This window comes from Pelophylax lessonae (assembly GCF_965119305.1).
Source record: "Pelophylax lessonae genome assembly, chromosome: 3".
Taxonomy (NCBI): Eukaryota; Metazoa; Chordata; class Amphibia; order Anura; family Ranidae; genus Pelophylax; species Pelophylax lessonae.
In genome coordinates this window covers 537,319,021-537,338,173 of record NC_138770.1, presented here as the reverse complement: position 1 = coordinate 537,338,173, position 19,153 = coordinate 537,319,021, and the positions used below count along the sequence as shown (strand labels likewise).

Here is a 19,153-nt window from a genome sequence, read left to right as displayed (position 1 = left end):
TAGGGTATGTGTTAGTATTTTTGCTCCTAATACACCTCAGATTAATTTTAACATAATAAAATGTGATTTCTGTTTCACTTATTATAGACTGGGCAAATCAAAGAAATGCAGAACCTACTGTAACTAAGGAGCCTGTTTCTGCACCACCTCCCACAACTACTGTGCAGAGTCCAGTTATACCAAAACCCACAATAATAACAACACAGACAGAGGCATATACCCAGCCAGTTGCAATGCTCCAGGTAACTATTTTTAATTTAAAAAAAAGGGGATAATGTAATTTTGTGACTATACAGTTTTTTTTTAAGTTGTAATGGGTAGTCTGGTAGTTCAAATAAGTTGAATGCTAGTATTATATATTCCTTTACTAGTAACTGTTATATTAAACTGTATATTTTCCAAGCATAGAGTTACCTTACTTACAGACTGTTATCTTTGATAGAAGGGTATTTCATTTGCTTGTTAGTGTTCAGTTATCTTGTCCTTGAGACTGTATTGTGGTGACATCTTTCTTCTACTGCATAAAGACTGCCAGCAATTTTGATGTAATAACTCTCTTTAGTACTTGTGAAGCAATATGACAAAATAAGCTAGATTGAATTAGCATATACAGTTACCGGTCACTATGTTAGCTACACCTTGCTAGTACCAGGTTGCCTTTTTGCCTTCAGAACTGCCTTAATTCTTTGTGGCATAGATTCAGCAAGATGTTGGAAATATTCCTCAGAGATTGTGGTCCATATTGACATGATAGCATCAACAGTTGCTGCAGATTTGTCGGCTGCACATCCATGATGCGAATCTCGCATCTGCCACATTCCAAAGGTGCTCTTTTGGATTGAGATCTGGTAACTGTGGAGGCAATTGAAGTACAGTGACATTATTGTCATGTTCAAGAAACCAGTTTGAGATTATTTGAGCTTTGTGATATGGTACATTATCCTGCTGGAAGGAGCCATCAGAAGATGGGTGCACTGTAGTAATAAAGGGATGGACATGGTCAGAAACAATACAGCAACAATGCTCAATTGGTACTGAGGGGCCCAAGGTGTGCCAAGAAAAAAATCCCCACAACATTACACCACTATCACCAGCCTGAATCTTTGATACAAGGCAGGATGAATCTATGCTTTCTTGTTGTTTGCACCGTACAAGTTCTGACCCTACCATCTGGATGGTAAATTAAACCAAAAAGTTGATGCAAAGCACCTATCTCCTGCGCTCTGAGATGTAATCTTCTAACCACACCCCTGCGGCTACCGAAGACCTTATATTTGGCTGCTCTTGAATGCTTCGGCCTTGCAGCCCCTTACAAGACCAGGGTAGTCTGCGACCACTAAAATCAAAAAACAAACACAAGGGCACGCTGGCCTAGTGCATTATCCTCCACAAATATTTTATTTGTTAAAAGGTATAAAAATACTCACAAACAAGTTTTTGGTACAAGCATATCAAATGGATGTATTGCCATCAGCATCCAAACCAAAGGGTGTATCGTCCTCTGGAGCTTGAAGGCTTACGCGTTTCGAGGCTTCACGTCTTCCTCAGAGCCTGTAGACCATATCTAAGCCCTAATATACCTACCATCTGAATGTTGCAGCTGAAATCAAGACTCATCAGACCAGGCAACATTTTTCCAATCTTCTATTGTCCAAATTTGGTGAGCCTTTGTGAATTGTAGCTTCAGTTTGCTGTTCTTGGCTGACAGCAGTGGCGATAAGTGTGGTCTTCTGCTGCTGTAGCCCATCTGCTTCAAGGTTCGGTGCGTTCAGAGATGGTGTTCTGCATACCTTGGTTGTAACGAGTGGTTGTTTGAATTAATGTTGCTTTTCTATCATCTTGAACCAGTCTGTCATCTCCTCTGACATCAACAAGGCATTTTCATCCACACAATTGCCACTCATTGGGTATTTTCTCTCTTTCTTGGACCATTCTCTGTAAACCCTAGAGATGGTTGTGCGGGAATATCCCAGTAGATCAGCAGATTCCTCCACTTCTGCAACTGCGCACGAAAAGGCTCCGGGGAACGCACTGATTGTATCTGTGCGTGAGTCCCTAAAGATGGAGGACGCAGCTACAGCCAGCTACTGTAACCTTTCCCTTCCTATTTTGACAGAATTGTCACTACAGTGTGGGGACGACCAAGGCGTCCCCTTGGGGTCGGTAAGCGCTTTGCTAGGCGATACCCCTATAAGTAGTCCTTCGCGGCTCATAAGAAGTTTTAAGAGGCTTCTCCAGACCCGAGGACAAGGCCCCTTCAACTTGAAGGTAGGATGCACCGAAATGAAAATTCTGGGCCGAAACCGAAAATGCAGGATGCCCTTGGCCGAAAACCGAAACCGAAAATGACTTTTTCCCCCAAATTTTAAAATAGATAGAACAGTGTCATACACCAAAAACAGGCAGCGACGTACACCTGTCGCTGCCACCCTGTCACAGTATATGTACTGTGACTGGTTGGCAAGTGGTTAATTTAATTACCAATGGTATTTGTATTATGCAGCATGAGGGGGTTAATGTATTGCCACTGCTGGTCACTGATGCATTAGTGACCGACCAGTGGCAGTTAATTAACCCCTTTTGAGCTGCATTAGTGCAACCAGTATCAGTAATAATTAACACTGGTTGCACTGATACTGGTTGCACTAATGCAGCACAAAGGGGTTAATTAACTGCCACTGGTCGGTCACTAATGCATCAGTGACCAGCAGTGGCAATACATTAACCCCCCTCATGTTGCATAATACTAATACCATTGGTAAGCTGCCTCAGCTCCCCCCCCCCCCGCCACTGCCTCAGCGTCCCCCTCGACAGTACAACAGTACACCCTCCACCCCTCTGCCTCAGCGTCCCTCCCCATCCCAAGGATTCAATCTCCTTACTCTCACTCTGTTGAGTGCTCCTCCAGTGTCCTTCATTCAAAAGACGTGCCTCTGGCCGGCGGCCCGCCTCCCTGTGATATCACTACTACTACGATCTGTGCATGAATGAACTGACACACCGGGCGGGAGGGCGGGCGAGCGGCTTCTAATAACTGTAACTATGTGAGCGCTTCACTTCCCTGTCAGAGGAGATACCCGCATGACAGGGAAGTGAAGGCTCACTTAGTTATAGCTATTAGCGGCCACCCTCCTGCCCTCCCGCCCGGTCTGTCAGTTCATTCATACACAGATCGTAGTAGTAGGGACATCATTGAGAGGTGGGCGGCCGGCCAGAGGTGGGACTTTTCAAACCTGCGCTGCGCCCTCCTCCTTTCTCACGGCGGCCATTCATTTCGGCATTTTTAACCCATTATCGGCCGAAATGGGATAGGCCCATTTTCGGCCGAAAATTTTGCTGGCCGAAATTTCGTTGCATCCCTACTTAAAGGTGTGCCCTCACCTGTATCTGGGGTGGGGGGAAGTCTTTGCTGGTTCCCGGACCCATGGACTTCCCCTGTACAAGACAAGTTGGTCCATAAAGTCATACAGTCCGGCTACAAGACCGAGTTTTTTTTCTTACACTCCAGAAAGGTTCTTTCCTTCCAACGTGCGACTGTCCCTGGTCTGCTTACAGGCTCTCTTTGGGGCGGTGCAAGACCTTTTACTTCAGGGGGTGTTTGTCCCGGTTCCGACTTTGGAATGCTTTCAGGAGTTTTCAGGGACTGCCCATATGCGTAGCCAGACTTTTTTTCTGCCTAGTGTCCTACTCCTGTAGGGGGCAGTATAACCCAATGGTTAAGAATATCAGGAGCTGTGTCCGTCAATGAACATCAGAGAAACTGATTTTACGGTAAGTCAAAAATCCAATTTATTTAATTCTTTACCACTTTCCCCGGGCTCAATAGAGCAGGTCATGTGATCGCTGTGGCTTCTACAGCGATGCAAGGACCTGCAGGTGGGCGAGTGCAGTGCTAGAGGCATTATGTCGTGAACTGAAGTTATGTTGCCAGGGAGCTTCTGTGTTTCGATAGCAATGGAACCCCATCCACCCCAGCGGCATAACATCACTTCTACCCTACGCAGCCAAATGCAGTGGTGGGGGTTGCGGTTTGTTTACCCACTATGGAAGATACAGGCATGCCGCACTATGGAAGATACAGGCATGCCGCACTCTAGCACAGTATCTTAACCAGAATAACACAAGACGTAAACTGACCACGCTAGCATGGACAGGCGGCGATGCTTACCGTGGTCAGTTTACTTGCAGGAGGAGCAGCACAGGCAGGATCAACCAGATAAAACAAGACACTGAAAGGACAAATCATATCTAAACAAATTGTTGTTTTTTCTAGGTTTACAAACACTTGAATTTCATGCCTAGCTGGAAAATGTGCTTGGGACCTTTTTTATTTTCAAAATGTCTTTGATCGCAAAGATAAAAAGAGAACCATTAACAATTTTTTTTTTAAATAATTTATATATTTCTTGGTGTTAAGATATTCATAAATGGATCAAAATTAATCTTTTTCCGGATCCAGCAGGGATCATGTGAATTTCAATCCATGTATGGGGTAGTGGTTGTACAGAAGTCTATTTACCGATTGACTTCTGTAGAACTACCCTGTTGGGTTTTTCCTAATCAAAGGCAGCAACACTGATCAGTGTATTTCTGATGGTGGGGAAGTCTCCCGGCTGTCACAATGCCGAAGTAGGAGTGATTCTCCCATCCGTCTCGGATGTGTGGATGGAAGAATCAGGTAATTTTTCTTTCACTCAATCTGGTTAAATTAAATGCTGTCAATCAAATCCAGTGACATGGGGGACAGGGCCTGAGACCTGTCTGTGTCAATGGACGCAGAAGAGGGACTTGTAAGCGCGCCTGCAGAGGTGGCCCCATGGAAAGTGGCTCTCTGTGTGATGAAGAGGAGCAAGGAGCGACAATGGGGCACCCCATAAGGGGAGGATCAGGGCTGCTTTGTGCAAACCTCTTGCACAGAGTAGGTAAGTATGCTTATTTTGCACAAAAAAATAAACCTTTACAATCACTTTAGGCATCCATGGGCAAAGCACAGGTGCACTTTAAAGCTTAACTAAACTCCACAAATACATCCACTCCAACAAAACAACATCAGCAATATTCCAGCCGGGTTTTCTGCCATTAAAATGGGTTATCTGGGGAATGATGTAACTACCACACATGTGCAAAGGAGTTTATTAATTCCAGTGCCAAGAATGTACACTGAGCTGCGCTTGTGTACGTTCTAAAAAAAGATGGTAAACAGGCAAGCGTAAATGTTATTCATAGAGAGCCTGCCTGTTTGCATTCTTTTTTTGTTTGCACTTACAGGATATGTAAACCCTAATAGTGATCTTTTCCTGGCTGTCTTTTGGTTCTGTAAATATACTATTGAAAGTAGTGTTTTGTTACATCTCTTCAATAAATGCACTAAATATCTGGTCATCCTGCCAGAAATCTTGTCAGTTGTTAACTTTCTACATCTGCTGACTCACATAAGGTTACAATTGTTCCCAACTATCTCTTTGAACCAGAGTAGTGGTAGAGATGTTCTGTAGTCCTAGGGTGATAACTACGGTCCTCAATAGATTTAGTACAGTGAGTGAGCGTTCACCCTAGAACAAGACGTGTAACTGGCAGAATGAACAACTAACTAATGCAACCACTACATCTGAGGTAAGCTGCGATATATGTACAATTTTTACTCTTTAGATTTTTTTAATTTACCAATATGATTTCTCATCATATTTTTTACATTATATCACTCCAGTTTTCCACTAATTCATTATTGTTATACAGATTCCAGTTGCACCAACTGTACCTGCTGTTCCTGCTGTCTCTGCTGTTCCTGCTGTAAGTTTGGTACCACCTGCATTTCCTGTCTCCATGACGGTTCCCCCTCCAGGCTACACCACTCTTCCTCCACCTCCATTCATGCGTGCAGGTTTCAACCCTTCACAGCCACCACCAGGTATGCCCTTGGTATTTAGAATCTAAAAACAATGTTTACTTCAGATTATTACAATTGCCCTTTCCTGATATGTTCTTTTAAAGCCCGACTCCAGCCAAAATATATTTCTTTTTAGTTTTGGACAGACTGAAGAATGATTAAAATGGTTTGTATGTGCCAGCCTATTGGGAAGAATTTGCCTCATTTGCTGTCTCTTTGGCACCTGTGCAAGAAACAAGGGGTGCTAGTGTCAGCAATGAATACATTGTCAGAAGCCCTATTCCTTTCTTACTCTGCTAAATATGTGTTTTTTTGTGTTCCCCCTGAGAACAGTGGTTCTAATACTTCCCCACGCTTTCCAAATCAAAATAATATTGTTTGGGTAGAATTTGACTTTAAGCACCCTGTACTTTTAAGCTACTCCCTGGAATTCATAAGGAACGTTGTAGTTACTCTTTAGGAATCTCGTGGTGGTGCAACAAATGGCAGAATTGGTGACAGATAATGTACAGGTATGTGTCAGTAAGGTGTATATGAAGCTCTTGCTAGTCTGACAGAACTGGTGCAAGCATCTCTCCTATGAAGTGGCAGAGTTTTACAGGCAGAGAAGCTATTTGGAAATATGGGGGTGGGGAGCATCTAACTGAAATGTATCAAATATCTGCTTTAGAGGAACTTGACAAATTGATTTACTAAAACTGGAGAGTAAAAAAATCTGGTGCAGCTGTGCATGGTAAGCCAATCTGCATCTAACTTCAGCTTGTTCAGTTAAGATTTGAAAAAAATCTGCGGAGCTGCAGCAGGTTTTGCACTCTCCACTTATAGTAAATCAACCCCCTTATTCCACAGAATTGTCTCAGAGATGCAACACAATCAATAAATTACTCCAACATAGAAGAGCTCCTGTTTACCTCCACTCTCTTTATGTTTAAAATGGCAGTATCTATTTGTTGCAACAATAGCACCATGCAGTAAAAACATGCATACAAGAACTGCTTGATTTGTACCTCTCGGTACTATGTTGTACTAACAATGAAAATGACGCAGGGTTTTCATGACTAGCGCAAGGCTTTCAATTACATACCACCACCAGAAATGTGTTTAAAGTGCCTTTTTAAATTAGCCCTACTGTGTTTAAGAGCAGTGACTGTACCTAGTAGTACAACTAGAACAAATACAGTAGGTTAAAGGCATTATTGAAAACCATATGGGCAACTCAAATAGAACCCTGATTTTTAAATTAACATCAACCAAATATTTATGTAATTTTAATAAAATAAACAAATTCAGTATTACAGCATGAATATTTTGTTTTTGTTCTAAAAAATTAGATGTGCAAATGCTTAGAAATATTATGGAAAATTCATATTTAGTCATATGCTTGCATTACTTTTTACAGGTTATATTCCACCACCAGTGCCACCACCTGCTATCCCTCCTCCTGCAATTAGCTCAGCTATTCCAACAGGTAAGTTAAATAATGCTCAAGGAAAGTTGTTGATGACATTGAAGATTGTTTAACCCATCACAGACTGGCTCTCACAGTGGTCACATGATCACAATCTTATCTTCCTGGCTTCTGATAAGAAGCCTTGGTCGGTTGCTGACAGTGACATCTCAGTCAGTATGCAGTGAGCATGCTTTCAGCATGCAGTCTCCTGCCACCTGGGGACGCTAATGTGGCAGCTGGGCATTAAAGCCCTTTTTTTTTTTTCTGCTCCATATATGCTTTACGTGGTTGTCAAGGATTTACATTAGTACCAAGGTCTAATATTCTCGAAACCGTTAAAGCCTTGGGTAGATGCTGATGAGCAATAGTCATCTTCTTATGTTGACTCCAGCAGCATGATCCTCTGAATGCAAGTCAAGTAAAAGGGATTCAACCCATGCTGCTGGATTCTCCATAACACAAAAAAATAAAAAAGAATCAAATCAGTGCTAAAGCAAAAAACAACATATAAATAACATAAAGCAAATGAGGACCATCAGATAAATACAGATGTTCAAGTATAAAAATGTACTTAACAAATATAAATAAAGTGCATAGCATGCTTACATAAAGCACATAAATAAGCCCACATGTAGTAGTGCAATATAAGTGAAAAAACAATCCTAACAAATGTTGCGAAATCCATAAAGTTTGTGAAAAAATGTATATAAAAAAATATATGTCTACAAATAATGAGTGATGTTATCCAGTGAAAAGGTGTCACCAGTGCAGAATCCCAAAAACAAGTACTATCCACCAATAACAAAAAGTAGTAACTTACAAATTTTTTAAATATTTGTTAATAAATCGTGTTTTTATACTACACTATGGAGATGCCTATTTGTTTTACATGAGCTGGCCATTAGCCGCTATGGAGGAATTCCTACAAGTGGATTGCTTATTATGAATGCGCATATATATACCTTTTACTAAGGTGAGCGGCCATTGAACTCATTGGTGGATAGGGCTTGTTTTTGAGATTCTACACTGGTGACACCTTTATCACTGGATACCATCGCTTATTTTTTTTGGACTTATAATTTTTTTATATACATTTTTTTTATATACATTTTTTCATGGACTTTATGGTTTTCACAAAATTTTTTAGGTTTGTTTTTTTCACGTATATTGCACTACTAAATGGGGGCTTTATTAATCACTTTTGCTTTTAATTAAGCATGCTATGCACTTTCTTTATATTTGTTATGCACATTTTTTATACTCAAACATCTGTATTTATCTGATAGTCCTTATTTGCTTTATGTTATATGTTGTTTTTTTGCTTTAGTGCTGATTCAATCCTTTTTTTTTATTATTATTGTATGTGGTGACGCTACAGAAATTGGCTGCTATTGCCTTTCATTCATTTCATTTCATCTTTATTACTTGTGGTTTCTCTCTACCTTGCATATACTGGTTTGGGCATTGGTTTATCCATCCTATTTCATAACACAAAATAAAGTTTTCAATGGGGACAGTGAGACACCTTTGTAGTTCCTCTAGTGCCTAGTGGGAGCTGTGAGCAGAGCCACCTAAAGCTCTGAATATATTACTATGCAAAAGTTTTATGCAGGTGTGAAAAAATGCTTTAAACTAGGAAAGGCTTTCAGAAATAGGAGTGTTAATAGTTTATTTTTATCAATTAACAAAGTGGAAAGTAAATGAACAGAAGAGAAATACAAATCAAATCAGTATTTGGTGTGATCACCTTTTGCCCTTGTGTAGGCATCCACAGAAGATCGGTGGCTGGTTCTCCAAGATATTTGGCACAACCCACCTCATAAGTTCCTTCAAAAACCGTGTGCAAGTGTACCTAGAAGAATTAATGCAGGTTTGAAGCCAAAGGGTGGTCACACGGAAAATTGATTTGGTTTAGATGTTTCTTCTGCTCGCTCCATTTCCATTTCGTAAATTGATAATAAACAAAATGTATATTTTTGAAATGCATTCTTTTCAGCATTTCTTCTCACCTGCCTAAAAATTTCGCACAGTACTGTAAATATAAATATACACAAACACACAATTCATATGCATTATTTCATAAATTTAATGTCAAGTCACACAGTAGCGAATACACACTCCAGGGCCCAACCTGCGGCCCTTGAGTCTTCTGCAGACACTACTGTTTTCACTATTGACATGTTATAGTAGTGGTTTAAAGCAGCCTTATGTAATATGTCTCCAGGCTATGACTGTCCCTTGAAGCACACCCCCAGTCTCCAGCAACTCCCATAGCATGTTACAGTCTCTCTGTCTTATATCATGTCTGATTTCTCTTTCGTTCATCGATGGACACAGCGCTCCATAAATCATAACTACTGGGTTATATTGCCTCCTCCAGGAGTAGGACTAGGCTGAACAAAAAACACTTGGCAAAGCCCATGGGTCGTCCTCAGTTTGGTCCCTCTCTGCTCTAGGTAATCAGTTTTAATCTGTCTAGTCAGGAGTAAGGACCTAGGCTCCCGGCTGGGATCGCTTGTCCTAGCATTTTTTTTCTCCTTCCTTACATCTTTTTTGTTTTTTCTCTCTGGAGATCTACAATCAACTGCTGGGCTGGGACAACGGGCTGGATAATCTAGATTCAGTGATTCCCCCCCCAGCCCAGCCACCGAGCGTGTGCAGACCGCAGCTAGTTCGGCCGCGACATAGCCTCAGGGACAGAGGATGGCCAGCAAGTTAAACTTCTCGCAGGGTCGCATACAACCAGGCTTGGGTCTGAGTCGCAGTGGTCTCTTGGCCGACAGCTCCCCTGCTTCGGTGGAGAGGATTCTGTCTGGAGTGTTATCCGCACCATGGAAGGGTAAGTACAGTCCTCCCTTCTCTCTTTTGGAGTTTTTTTTTTTTGGGGTGGACGCGGGTAACCTCCAGGGACGGTCAAACCTGTCTGTAGGCTCCCTCCATCCTTAAAAATCTCTCAGTGAGCTGGGCTTCCCCACTCCCTTTCCCCTCTCCCAGGGGTCCCAGGGCAGAGGATGCAGCGGAGACCCCCTGGGGTCTCTTCCGCTATCCCCACTCTGTAAGAGTCCTGGGATAGTGTGTTCTTCCCTGGTAGTCTGGAGGTGTCCCAGTGTAGGAGACCCCTAGGTGCATACCCCACTGTTTGCAGTGTGGGTATAGTGCAAGGGGGTCCCAGTGCAGAGACCGGTGCAGAGTGTGCAGCAGAGTCTCCCTTAACGTGTGTCCTACCTTCAGGAGGGGGTCCCCTTGCAGAGGGCACAGGGAAGATCCTGGCAGCATGCTGTAGCTGATGGTGGCCATTTTCCCTTAGCCTGGCTGGTCTCCGGTTGGTGGCCATGTTTGTGTAGCCTGATGTCACGGGGGCTTTTTTTCCTTAGTCTGGCTGGTCCCCGGTTGACAGCCAAGTTTGTGTAGCCCGATGTCGCGGGAGCCATTTTCCCTTAGTCCGGGAGACGCTGGAGACGACGGAAGACTCGTGGGGATGCCGAAGCTCCTCCACTTCCCCTCCGTTTCCTTTTCCTGTGCCCAGAGCATATGAACAGGGATATCCATGGTGATGCCGTTTCCGAATTCTCAGTGCTCCACCGATCAGCAGGGTGAGTCCTTGGGGGTCCCTGTTATATCTCTCTCTCTTTCTCTCTCTCTCTCTCTCTGCTGATAGGTACCCTGAGCCTTGGGGGGATCATTTAGTGGTGCCAAAAGATTGTTTTTGCACTGCAAGGTCTTCCATTCCTTATGGAGCCTCAGGGTCACATCTCCCCTACTGACCCCCCTCATGGAGGTGGCAGGTCCCATGGAACCCCAGCTTCCTATGGTTGCACTGACGCTGATCCTGCAGTCCTTAGTGTCCCGGGTGGAAGTGGCGTGTGGGCAAAGGTCCAGGAGGAAGCATCCCCCGCCTTTCCCTGCTCAATCTGTCTCATTTGATTCTGAGCCTGATGCTGCTGTGGATGCGGCCCATCCAGGGGGGCTTAATGTCACACCTCCAGATCCATCCCTCCATGACTGCAGCAGCAAATTAAAAAGCGCTGGTAGACTCACTTATCACTGCAGTGCATGAGACTTTAAAAATGGAGGATACAGCTGATGTAGCCACGGACATGGCTGTGTCGTTTGGTATGCATAAGTCACCCTGCACTCCAAAGGTGTTTCCTTATGTGCCTTATTTATATGTTTTCCTGTAAGGAATGGGAACAACCAAAATTACCCTTTGTGAACCCCAAACATTTTGCTGTACCCTTTTATAAAAGTGGTCTGGTAGAGGAATCCCCGTCATTTAAGAAGCCGGCTGACAGGAAAGCAGAGGCTGCAGCACGCAGCTTGTTTACTATGACTGGTTCAGCATTGCAGCCAGTCTTTACCTCAGCCCTGGTTTGTCAGACCCTAACTGAATGGGCCAAACTTTTGCGCCAGGGCCTGGGGGGGTGAGCAGGTCCCCTCTGCTCATGTTGATTTAGCGGACCAGTTTATTTGTATGCAGCTTTGGATACAGCTCCTGTGCTGTCCAATCTTTGTTTCAGCGGTGGTGATCAGGCGCGTGCTGTGGCTTAAGAATTTGTCCGCAGACCAAGCTCTAATTGATCTGGCCTTTCACAGCGATCGCCTTTTTGGGGCTACTCTGGATGACATCATTAAGGGTATCACGTGGGGGGGGGGGTAGAGTACCTTCCTGCCATAGTCTAGGAAAGGGAAGGATCCTTGTCATAGACGGGGGGGGGGGGGGGGGGGGAGGGAGGGGACCCCCTCCTTAGCACATAGAAAATTATTTTTGTGCTTCTGGGACAGAGAATAAAGGAAATAAATCTTTCAAATCTTCACTGGTGTGCTAAGCCTAGAGCTAGCTTCTCTGGACCCGCAGACAAGACCCCTTCAGCATGAAGGTCTGCCGTCACCCATTGGGGTAGAGGGACATCTTTGCTGGTTTCCGGCCTTGTGGACCTCCTTCATGAGCGGCAAGGGGATCCACAAAATTATTCTTTTGGGGGTACCAAGAAAGGGGGACAAAGCCTATCCTTTTCAGGTTTTTTTAGGTCCTGAATCTCCTTGTGCGGATTTAATTCCTGCAAAGGTTCAGGTGATGTTCGAACTACCTAAGGTCCCCCCTATCCCTGTCCAGGGAATTGATTTACCTAGATCTGAGTCGAATTCTGACCAGGGAGCTCCTTCCTTCCTCTGGACAAACTTTGGGAACCACAGGCTGCTTACACAGAGATAGTCCTCTCTCCCATTTTGCTTACAGGTTCTGAGTCTGGTGGTATCCACCTTCAGGACAGTTCTGGTTGCACAGTTCTACTTGCAGCTCCTATAGCAGGTTTGGCTCCACAGGAGGATACCGAGGTTTGTTGCGAGATCACGGGTTCCTCTGGCAGGCGTCCAAGGGCCACGGTAAGGTGAGTATCATCCTCGGCTCAGGCTGCTTCCACAATTCCTGTGAGGAATCAAGGGTGAGGATCTTCCAATCAGTCTGGTGTCCATAAACGTTGCTTGGGGGCTTCCTCTCAGAAAAGACCAGTTATCCCAAGGGCTGATCTACCATCCTGCTTTATAGTCACTGGTTTTAATGGCTTAGCTAGTGAAAGCCAGGTACTGAGGGATTGAGGTCTGTCTGGATCAGTGATCCCTACTATGGTGAAGACGAGGAAGTCGTCTTCCAGCAAGATATTCCATCGTACGTGGAAAACGTACATTTCTTTGTGTGAGTCTATTGTTGCTCATCCTCGATCCTTTTGTGGCTCGGATCTTAACCTTTCTTCAACAGGGCGTTGATCAGAAGTTGACCTTGAGTACCATCAAGGGGCAGGTGTCTGCCCTGGCAATCGTCTTTCAGCGACCCCTAGCCACGCACTCTTTTTTCGTACCTTTGTTCATGGGGTTCGACATGTGGCCCCACCTGCACGGTCTCTTTTGCCATCATGGGATTTAAATTTTGTACTTTTGGTTCTCCAGAAACCTACATTTGAGAATATTCGGGAGATTCCCTTGCCTATGTAATCCCAGAAGGTGACATTCTTGGTGGCTATTAACTCGGCCCACAGGGTATCGGAATTGGTGGCATTATCCTGTCGCAGTACTTATTTAAGGATCCATAGGGATTAAGTGGTTCTTCGTCCTTGTCCATCATTCCTGCCCAAATTGGTCTCTGACTTCCATTATAATAAGGACATTGTGTTGCCTTCCTTGTGTCCCAAGCCGGCTCATCCCAAGGAATTCGCTTTGCATACCATGGATGTTGTTCGTGCAATTCGGGTGTATCTGACAGCTACTGAGTGCTTTCGGAGGTCACTTGTTGTCTTTTTGACCAAGAAAAGGGGTCGCCGCTTCTTCGGCTACCATTTCGAGATGGTTTAGACAGACGATGACTCAAGTCTATTCCATTAAAGGTCAGGTTCCACCTTTCCCTGTCACGGCGCATTCTACTTGGACGCTGAGTGCTTCTTGGGCCTTCCATCATCAGGCATCAATATCACAAGTTTGCAAGGCAGCCACTTGGTCGTTGGTGCATACCTTCACAAAACTCTATAAGGTAGATACTTTGGCATCTGCGGATGCTTCTTTTGGCCGCAAAGTTTTGCAGGCTGTTGTTTAAGAGGGGCTGTTTCCTCTTGAGGGGTGTTTTTCTTTAAACTTTTATTTTTCAGACGGGGCTCCTGTATCCGGGTAAGGGCTCTTATGTTTAGCTTTGGGTTATATTCCCCACCCCTCATTTTCCTTTTGGCACTGCTTTTGGACGTCCCAGTAGTTTTGATTTATGGAGCGCTGTGTCCATCGATGAACGAAAGAGAAAATTGGATTTTTGTACTTACCGTAAAATAAATTTCTCTGAGTTCAACGACAGACACAGCACCCACCACTCTATAGAGTTCTGATATTTCTAATACTGCTTTCTACTAAACTGATTACCTAGAACAGAGAGGAGGGTTATATACCAAGCTGAGGATGTCCCATGGGCGTAGCCAGGTGTTTTTTGTTCTGCCTAGTCCTACTCCTGGGAGGTGCCATATAACCCAGTAGTTATGATTTATGGAGCTCTGTGTCTGTCGATGAACGAAAGCGAAATGGATTTTACGGTAAGTACAAAAATCCAATTTTTCTGACCATCTGTTGTAACATGTCCGCAGTCTTTAACCATCTCTTGTATCACATCTGCAATCTCTGACCATCTATCTCCTGTATTATGTTCAGTCTCTGACCATCTCTTGTGTCATGCCTTTAGTCTTTGACTATGTCCTGTTTGCCTGCTGCCTTTGATAATGAATTTTCACAGAATCTTATGTGCAGCACTTCAGTGATGTTGGAGGCCGCACTTGAGCCCCCCCCCCCATATCAAGAAAGTTGACCAACACTGCTCTAGTGTGTAAGAATGGTGTAAATTATGTTTTTAAATATTTAGTGGCATCTTAGTGCAAAATGTCCATATTCCGCATTATACACAAAGCAACATAAGGGAAAAGCATTAACTTTTCCATTGCTTTAGTAAGCAGTATCCATTAAATTCAACAGAGGTAGGGGACATGATACTTTTAAAAGACCTGCAAACCAATTCCATTTTGGATTTTTTTTTCCTAAAAATAAAATTAGAACATAATTTATTAGGATCTCTTGCCTAAAAAGTTTTCTGAAAGTTGTATTGATTTAGCAGTTTCGTTTTCTAAATGTAATCTTTTTACAGTTTTGTCTGTGACCCTGTAGCTGTAAGGGCTGCTTACTGACAAACCATCTAATCTAAAGTAATCAAAAAAATTTGTTAAAGTTTACCCTGAGATGATTGGGATTTCATATCCTTAGAGATTTCTGTCTCTGACAGCAATGACAGAATGAAGGAGTGCTTACACTCAGGTCCTGTTAGAGGCAGGGGCATCCCAAAGTGCATATATATATATACACATACATACATACATACATACATACATACATACACGCGCACACACACACACACACCGATTAGTCATAGCATTGTGACCACCCACCATAACCCGTTGAGGCATGGACTCCATTAGACATCTAAAGGTTTGCTCTGTTATCTGGCACTTACCTTTCAGTAGTGGATTTGGAGGTCAAATCATCACCTCAAATTCATCGTTGTTTTCCATAAACCATTCTTTAATTCTTCAGACCAGCACACCTTCTTCCATCGCTCCTGTGGTCCAGTTCTGATTCCCATCGTAGATTATTTTGGCTGCGGCCACGGGTCAGCACAGGCACCCTAACACAGACCCTTACACAATAAACTGCATTGCATTGTGTGTTCTGACACCTTTCTATCAGAACCAGTATTAAATCTTTCAGTAATTTTTGAGCTACAGTAGCTTTTCTATTGGATCTGACCACATGGGCCAGCCTTTGCTCCTCACATGCATTGATGAGCCCTGGCCACCCATGACCCTGTTGTTAGCGCACCAGTTTTCCTTTCTTGAACCACTTTTGGTAGGTCCTGACCACTGCAGACCAGGAACATCCCACAAGAGCTGCTGTTTTGGAGATGCTCTCATCTAGCCATTTTAACTTGGCCTTTGTTAAAGTCACTGAAATCTTTATGCTTGCCCGTTTTTTTCTGCTTTCAACACATTAGCTTCAGGGACAACATGTAAACATACTGCCGATTAGATCCTATCCACTTTCAGGTGCCATTGTAATGTGATAATCAATGTTGTTCACATTACCTAACAGTGGTAATAATGTGTTTTGATTTTCTTAAAGTATGTTTTCGTTATGTACACTAGAGTAGATGTTATTGGTGCTTAGCGCTGTCTATTGTGAGTCTGTATGATCTCCTTAGGAACTTATTATGCTACCACAATTAGTGTGTGCTGTAAATTGCCTCCAGCATTGCTCCTGTTTCTTCTTGCTGGAGGCTGCCATTTGATGGAGCCCAGAGCCCCCGAACAGCTGTAAATCATAAAGCGGAACTAAACCCATCGATTTAAAACAGAACTTTACCCATAGGAAACTTGCTTCTTGCTGGAGGCTGCCATTTTGCTTAAGCCCCGAGCCCCCAAACAGCAGTAAATCATAAAGTGAAACTAACCCATTGATTTAATGGTTATAAAAAAGTTACATTGCTGGAATGCGGGGATTGCAAACTGACACATTTGCTTGTGTCCTCCACCAAACTGTCAAACCATCAAATAGCTGGTGTGATCATGTGCTGCACCATGGCAGTTGCAGTTTAAACAGAGGCAGCGTCCTTGGCTGTAAAGGATAGGAGGGTTTACTTCTGCTTTTAAGGCTGTCTACAAACTCAGCAGTGCCTACAATGGAGAGCAACTGAGGATATGCAGAGCAGGGTGAGACAGTGTATTACTGGATTTTAAACAGTATAGACCAGCCTTTTTCAACCAGGGTTCTTTCAGGTTTCTTCATGGGTGCCTTGGCAAAATGTCTAAAAATTGGCCAAAATGTTCATACAAGCCAGCAGGTGGATCAATCCTGCCTTTTATTTTTACAAAACTACAGGTTTTCATTGTGCACCAATACAACCTTCCTGCCGTTGGCATCCTAACAACCAATGACCTCATCGGTTAATAAGGAGGACATAGTAGGCCTGCACAGCATCCTTATTTGCCCCTCCCCTGTCCCTCTTCATCAGCACTGGGGTCACATTAGCTGTGTGAGCGAGGGAGAAGAGAAACAGTGGAATACTAGTCAGTACAGGTGTGCAAAGGTGTATTTTCTTTGGAAGAATAAACCACCTCTAATGTTGGATGGCCCACGTGTGTGAATCTTGCTGCCTTATGTAAAACTATTAGTTTAGCAATTTCAATGGGGTGCTTTGAGATTGTGCATCATTTTTAAGGGTGCCTTGACTGGAAAAAGGTTGAGAAACACTTGGGTATATACATTTATTTTTAATGTTTACATTAATTTACCTTTAATTTACATTTGCATTGCTATACCTGCAAAATGGGCAAGCCTGAAGTGATCTAGCAGGACTTTTTATTTTCTGGCTAAAGTTCCACTGTAACAGTTTAAAAAAAAAAAAAACACAGCATCCCAGCATTCTAGAATGTAACTGTCACACTTGCTTGGGTCCTCAACCAAACTGTCAAACCATCAAATGAGTGGTATCATAACTGATCACGTGCAGCACCATGGCATTTGCAAATCAAACAGAAGCAGCTTCCTTGGCTGTAAAGGTTAAGAGGGCCTAATTCCTCTGTTAGGTTGTCAGTAGATCGGCCTCTACAAAGTCATCATTGCCTAAAAATAGAGACCCACTGAGCATGAGCAGAGCAGGGTGAGACAGTGTATTACTGGATTTTAAACAGTATAGGCACTTATTTTAAAGTTTTACATACCTATACCTGCAAAAGCCACCAGCCTGAAGTAATCTAGCAGGACTTAAAGTGGTTCTAAAGGCAGAAGTTTTTTTTAATCTTAATCCATTGCATAAATGCATTAAGATAAAAAATCTTCTTTGTGCAGCAGCCCCCCTAATACTTACCTGAGCCTATCTCAATACAGCGATGTTGCACAAGAGGCTTGGCTGTCCGCGGCTCTCCCTCCTGATTGGCTGAGACACAGCAGCGGGAGCCAGTAGTCAATCAAAGTCAGTGAGCCAATGAGGAGAGCAGGGACTAGCCATGGCTCTGTGTCTAAATGGACACACACAGCCTCGGGTCAGGTGCCCCCATAGCAAACTTTTTGCTGTGGGGTCACTCGGCAGGAGGAAGGAGCCAAAAGCGATGGCGAGGGACCTGAGAAGAGGAGGATCTGGGCTTCTCTGTGCAAAACCGTTACACAGAGAAGGTAATTACAACATGTTTGTTATTTTTAAATGAAAAAAAACTGAGGCTTTATTATAACTTTAATTTTCTGACTAAAGTTACACTTTTTAGTTTAAAAATGTTTGGGGATACATTTCTAACTGTGAAACATTTGTTTTGTTTTAAAGCACTAGTTCCACGACTGCCTATTTCTGCAGATACAATGAAAGAGGTTTCATACAGCAGCCTGATGTTGCCTGTTGGATCAGTTGTAACCACGTCGGCGTCCACCACATCTGTGTTTAACCCAGCTTCAAGTACACAAATAGATCAGGAAAACAAAAGACAACCTTCTGTAGAAAACCTCATAGAAAGAGCAGCTTCAAATGGTAAGCATAAAATAAAAGTCTATTATCCACTGAGGGCCTAATACCTTGCTACAGTAATTTTAGTCTCTTTGTATTGCCTTCTCATTTTTTTTAGTGTTTTGAGTAAGGTTTGTGCTGAAGACCATATTTATTAGTTCGTGAATCTGCATGCTCTGGCAATAGCCCTACACATTCATGGAAATTATACATTTTTATGATCGCGGGTGGAGAGGGTGGTTGCAACCGAGGATTCTCATATGGAGGGAGTTGGATGTGCAGAAACTTTTTTGGGGGGAAGGATTGTACAGGAGTGTGGTGGGTCCTCCATAATAAGAATCAGTAGGTAAACCATTGAAAAAAAAAAAAAAAAGATTCACCTTCTAAAACAGGTCCTTGAGATTTGACATTTTGAAATAGGAAATCCAAGTACCCTATATTACCAAACGTATTGGATTGCCTGCCTATGCACGTACATGAACTTTAATGGCATCCCAGTCTTAGTCCGTGGGTTTAATATTGAGTTGGCCCACCCTTTGCAGCTATAACAGCTTCAATTCTTCAGGGAAGGCTTTCCACAAGGTTTAGGAGTGTCTATGGTGAGTGCCTGACCATTCTTCCAGAAGCGTGTTTGTGAGGCTAGGCACTGATGTGGACGGGAAGGCCTGGCTCACAGTCTCTGCTGTAATCCATCCCAAAGGTGTTCTTTTCAGGTGAGGTTAGAACCAGTCAAGTTCCTCCACCCCAAACT

At 43.4% G+C, this 19,153-nt stretch overlaps 1 protein-coding gene across 1 annotated transcript in view; it reads left to right on the top strand.

Annotated features, from left to right (window-relative positions):
- The window catches only part of SCAF8 (SR-related CTD associated factor 8), a gene marked incomplete at its 5' end in the record, with an annotated part of 194,012 nt that overhangs the window by 121,015 nt on the left and 53,844 nt on the right, over positions 1-19,153 (top strand). Inside the window, 4 exon segments of the mRNA XM_082249133.1 lie at positions 88-242; positions 5,737-5,908; positions 7,287-7,355; positions 18,226-18,426. Coding sequence (XP_082105259.1) covers positions 88-242; positions 5,737-5,908; positions 7,287-7,355; positions 18,226-18,426 — 597 coding nt within the window.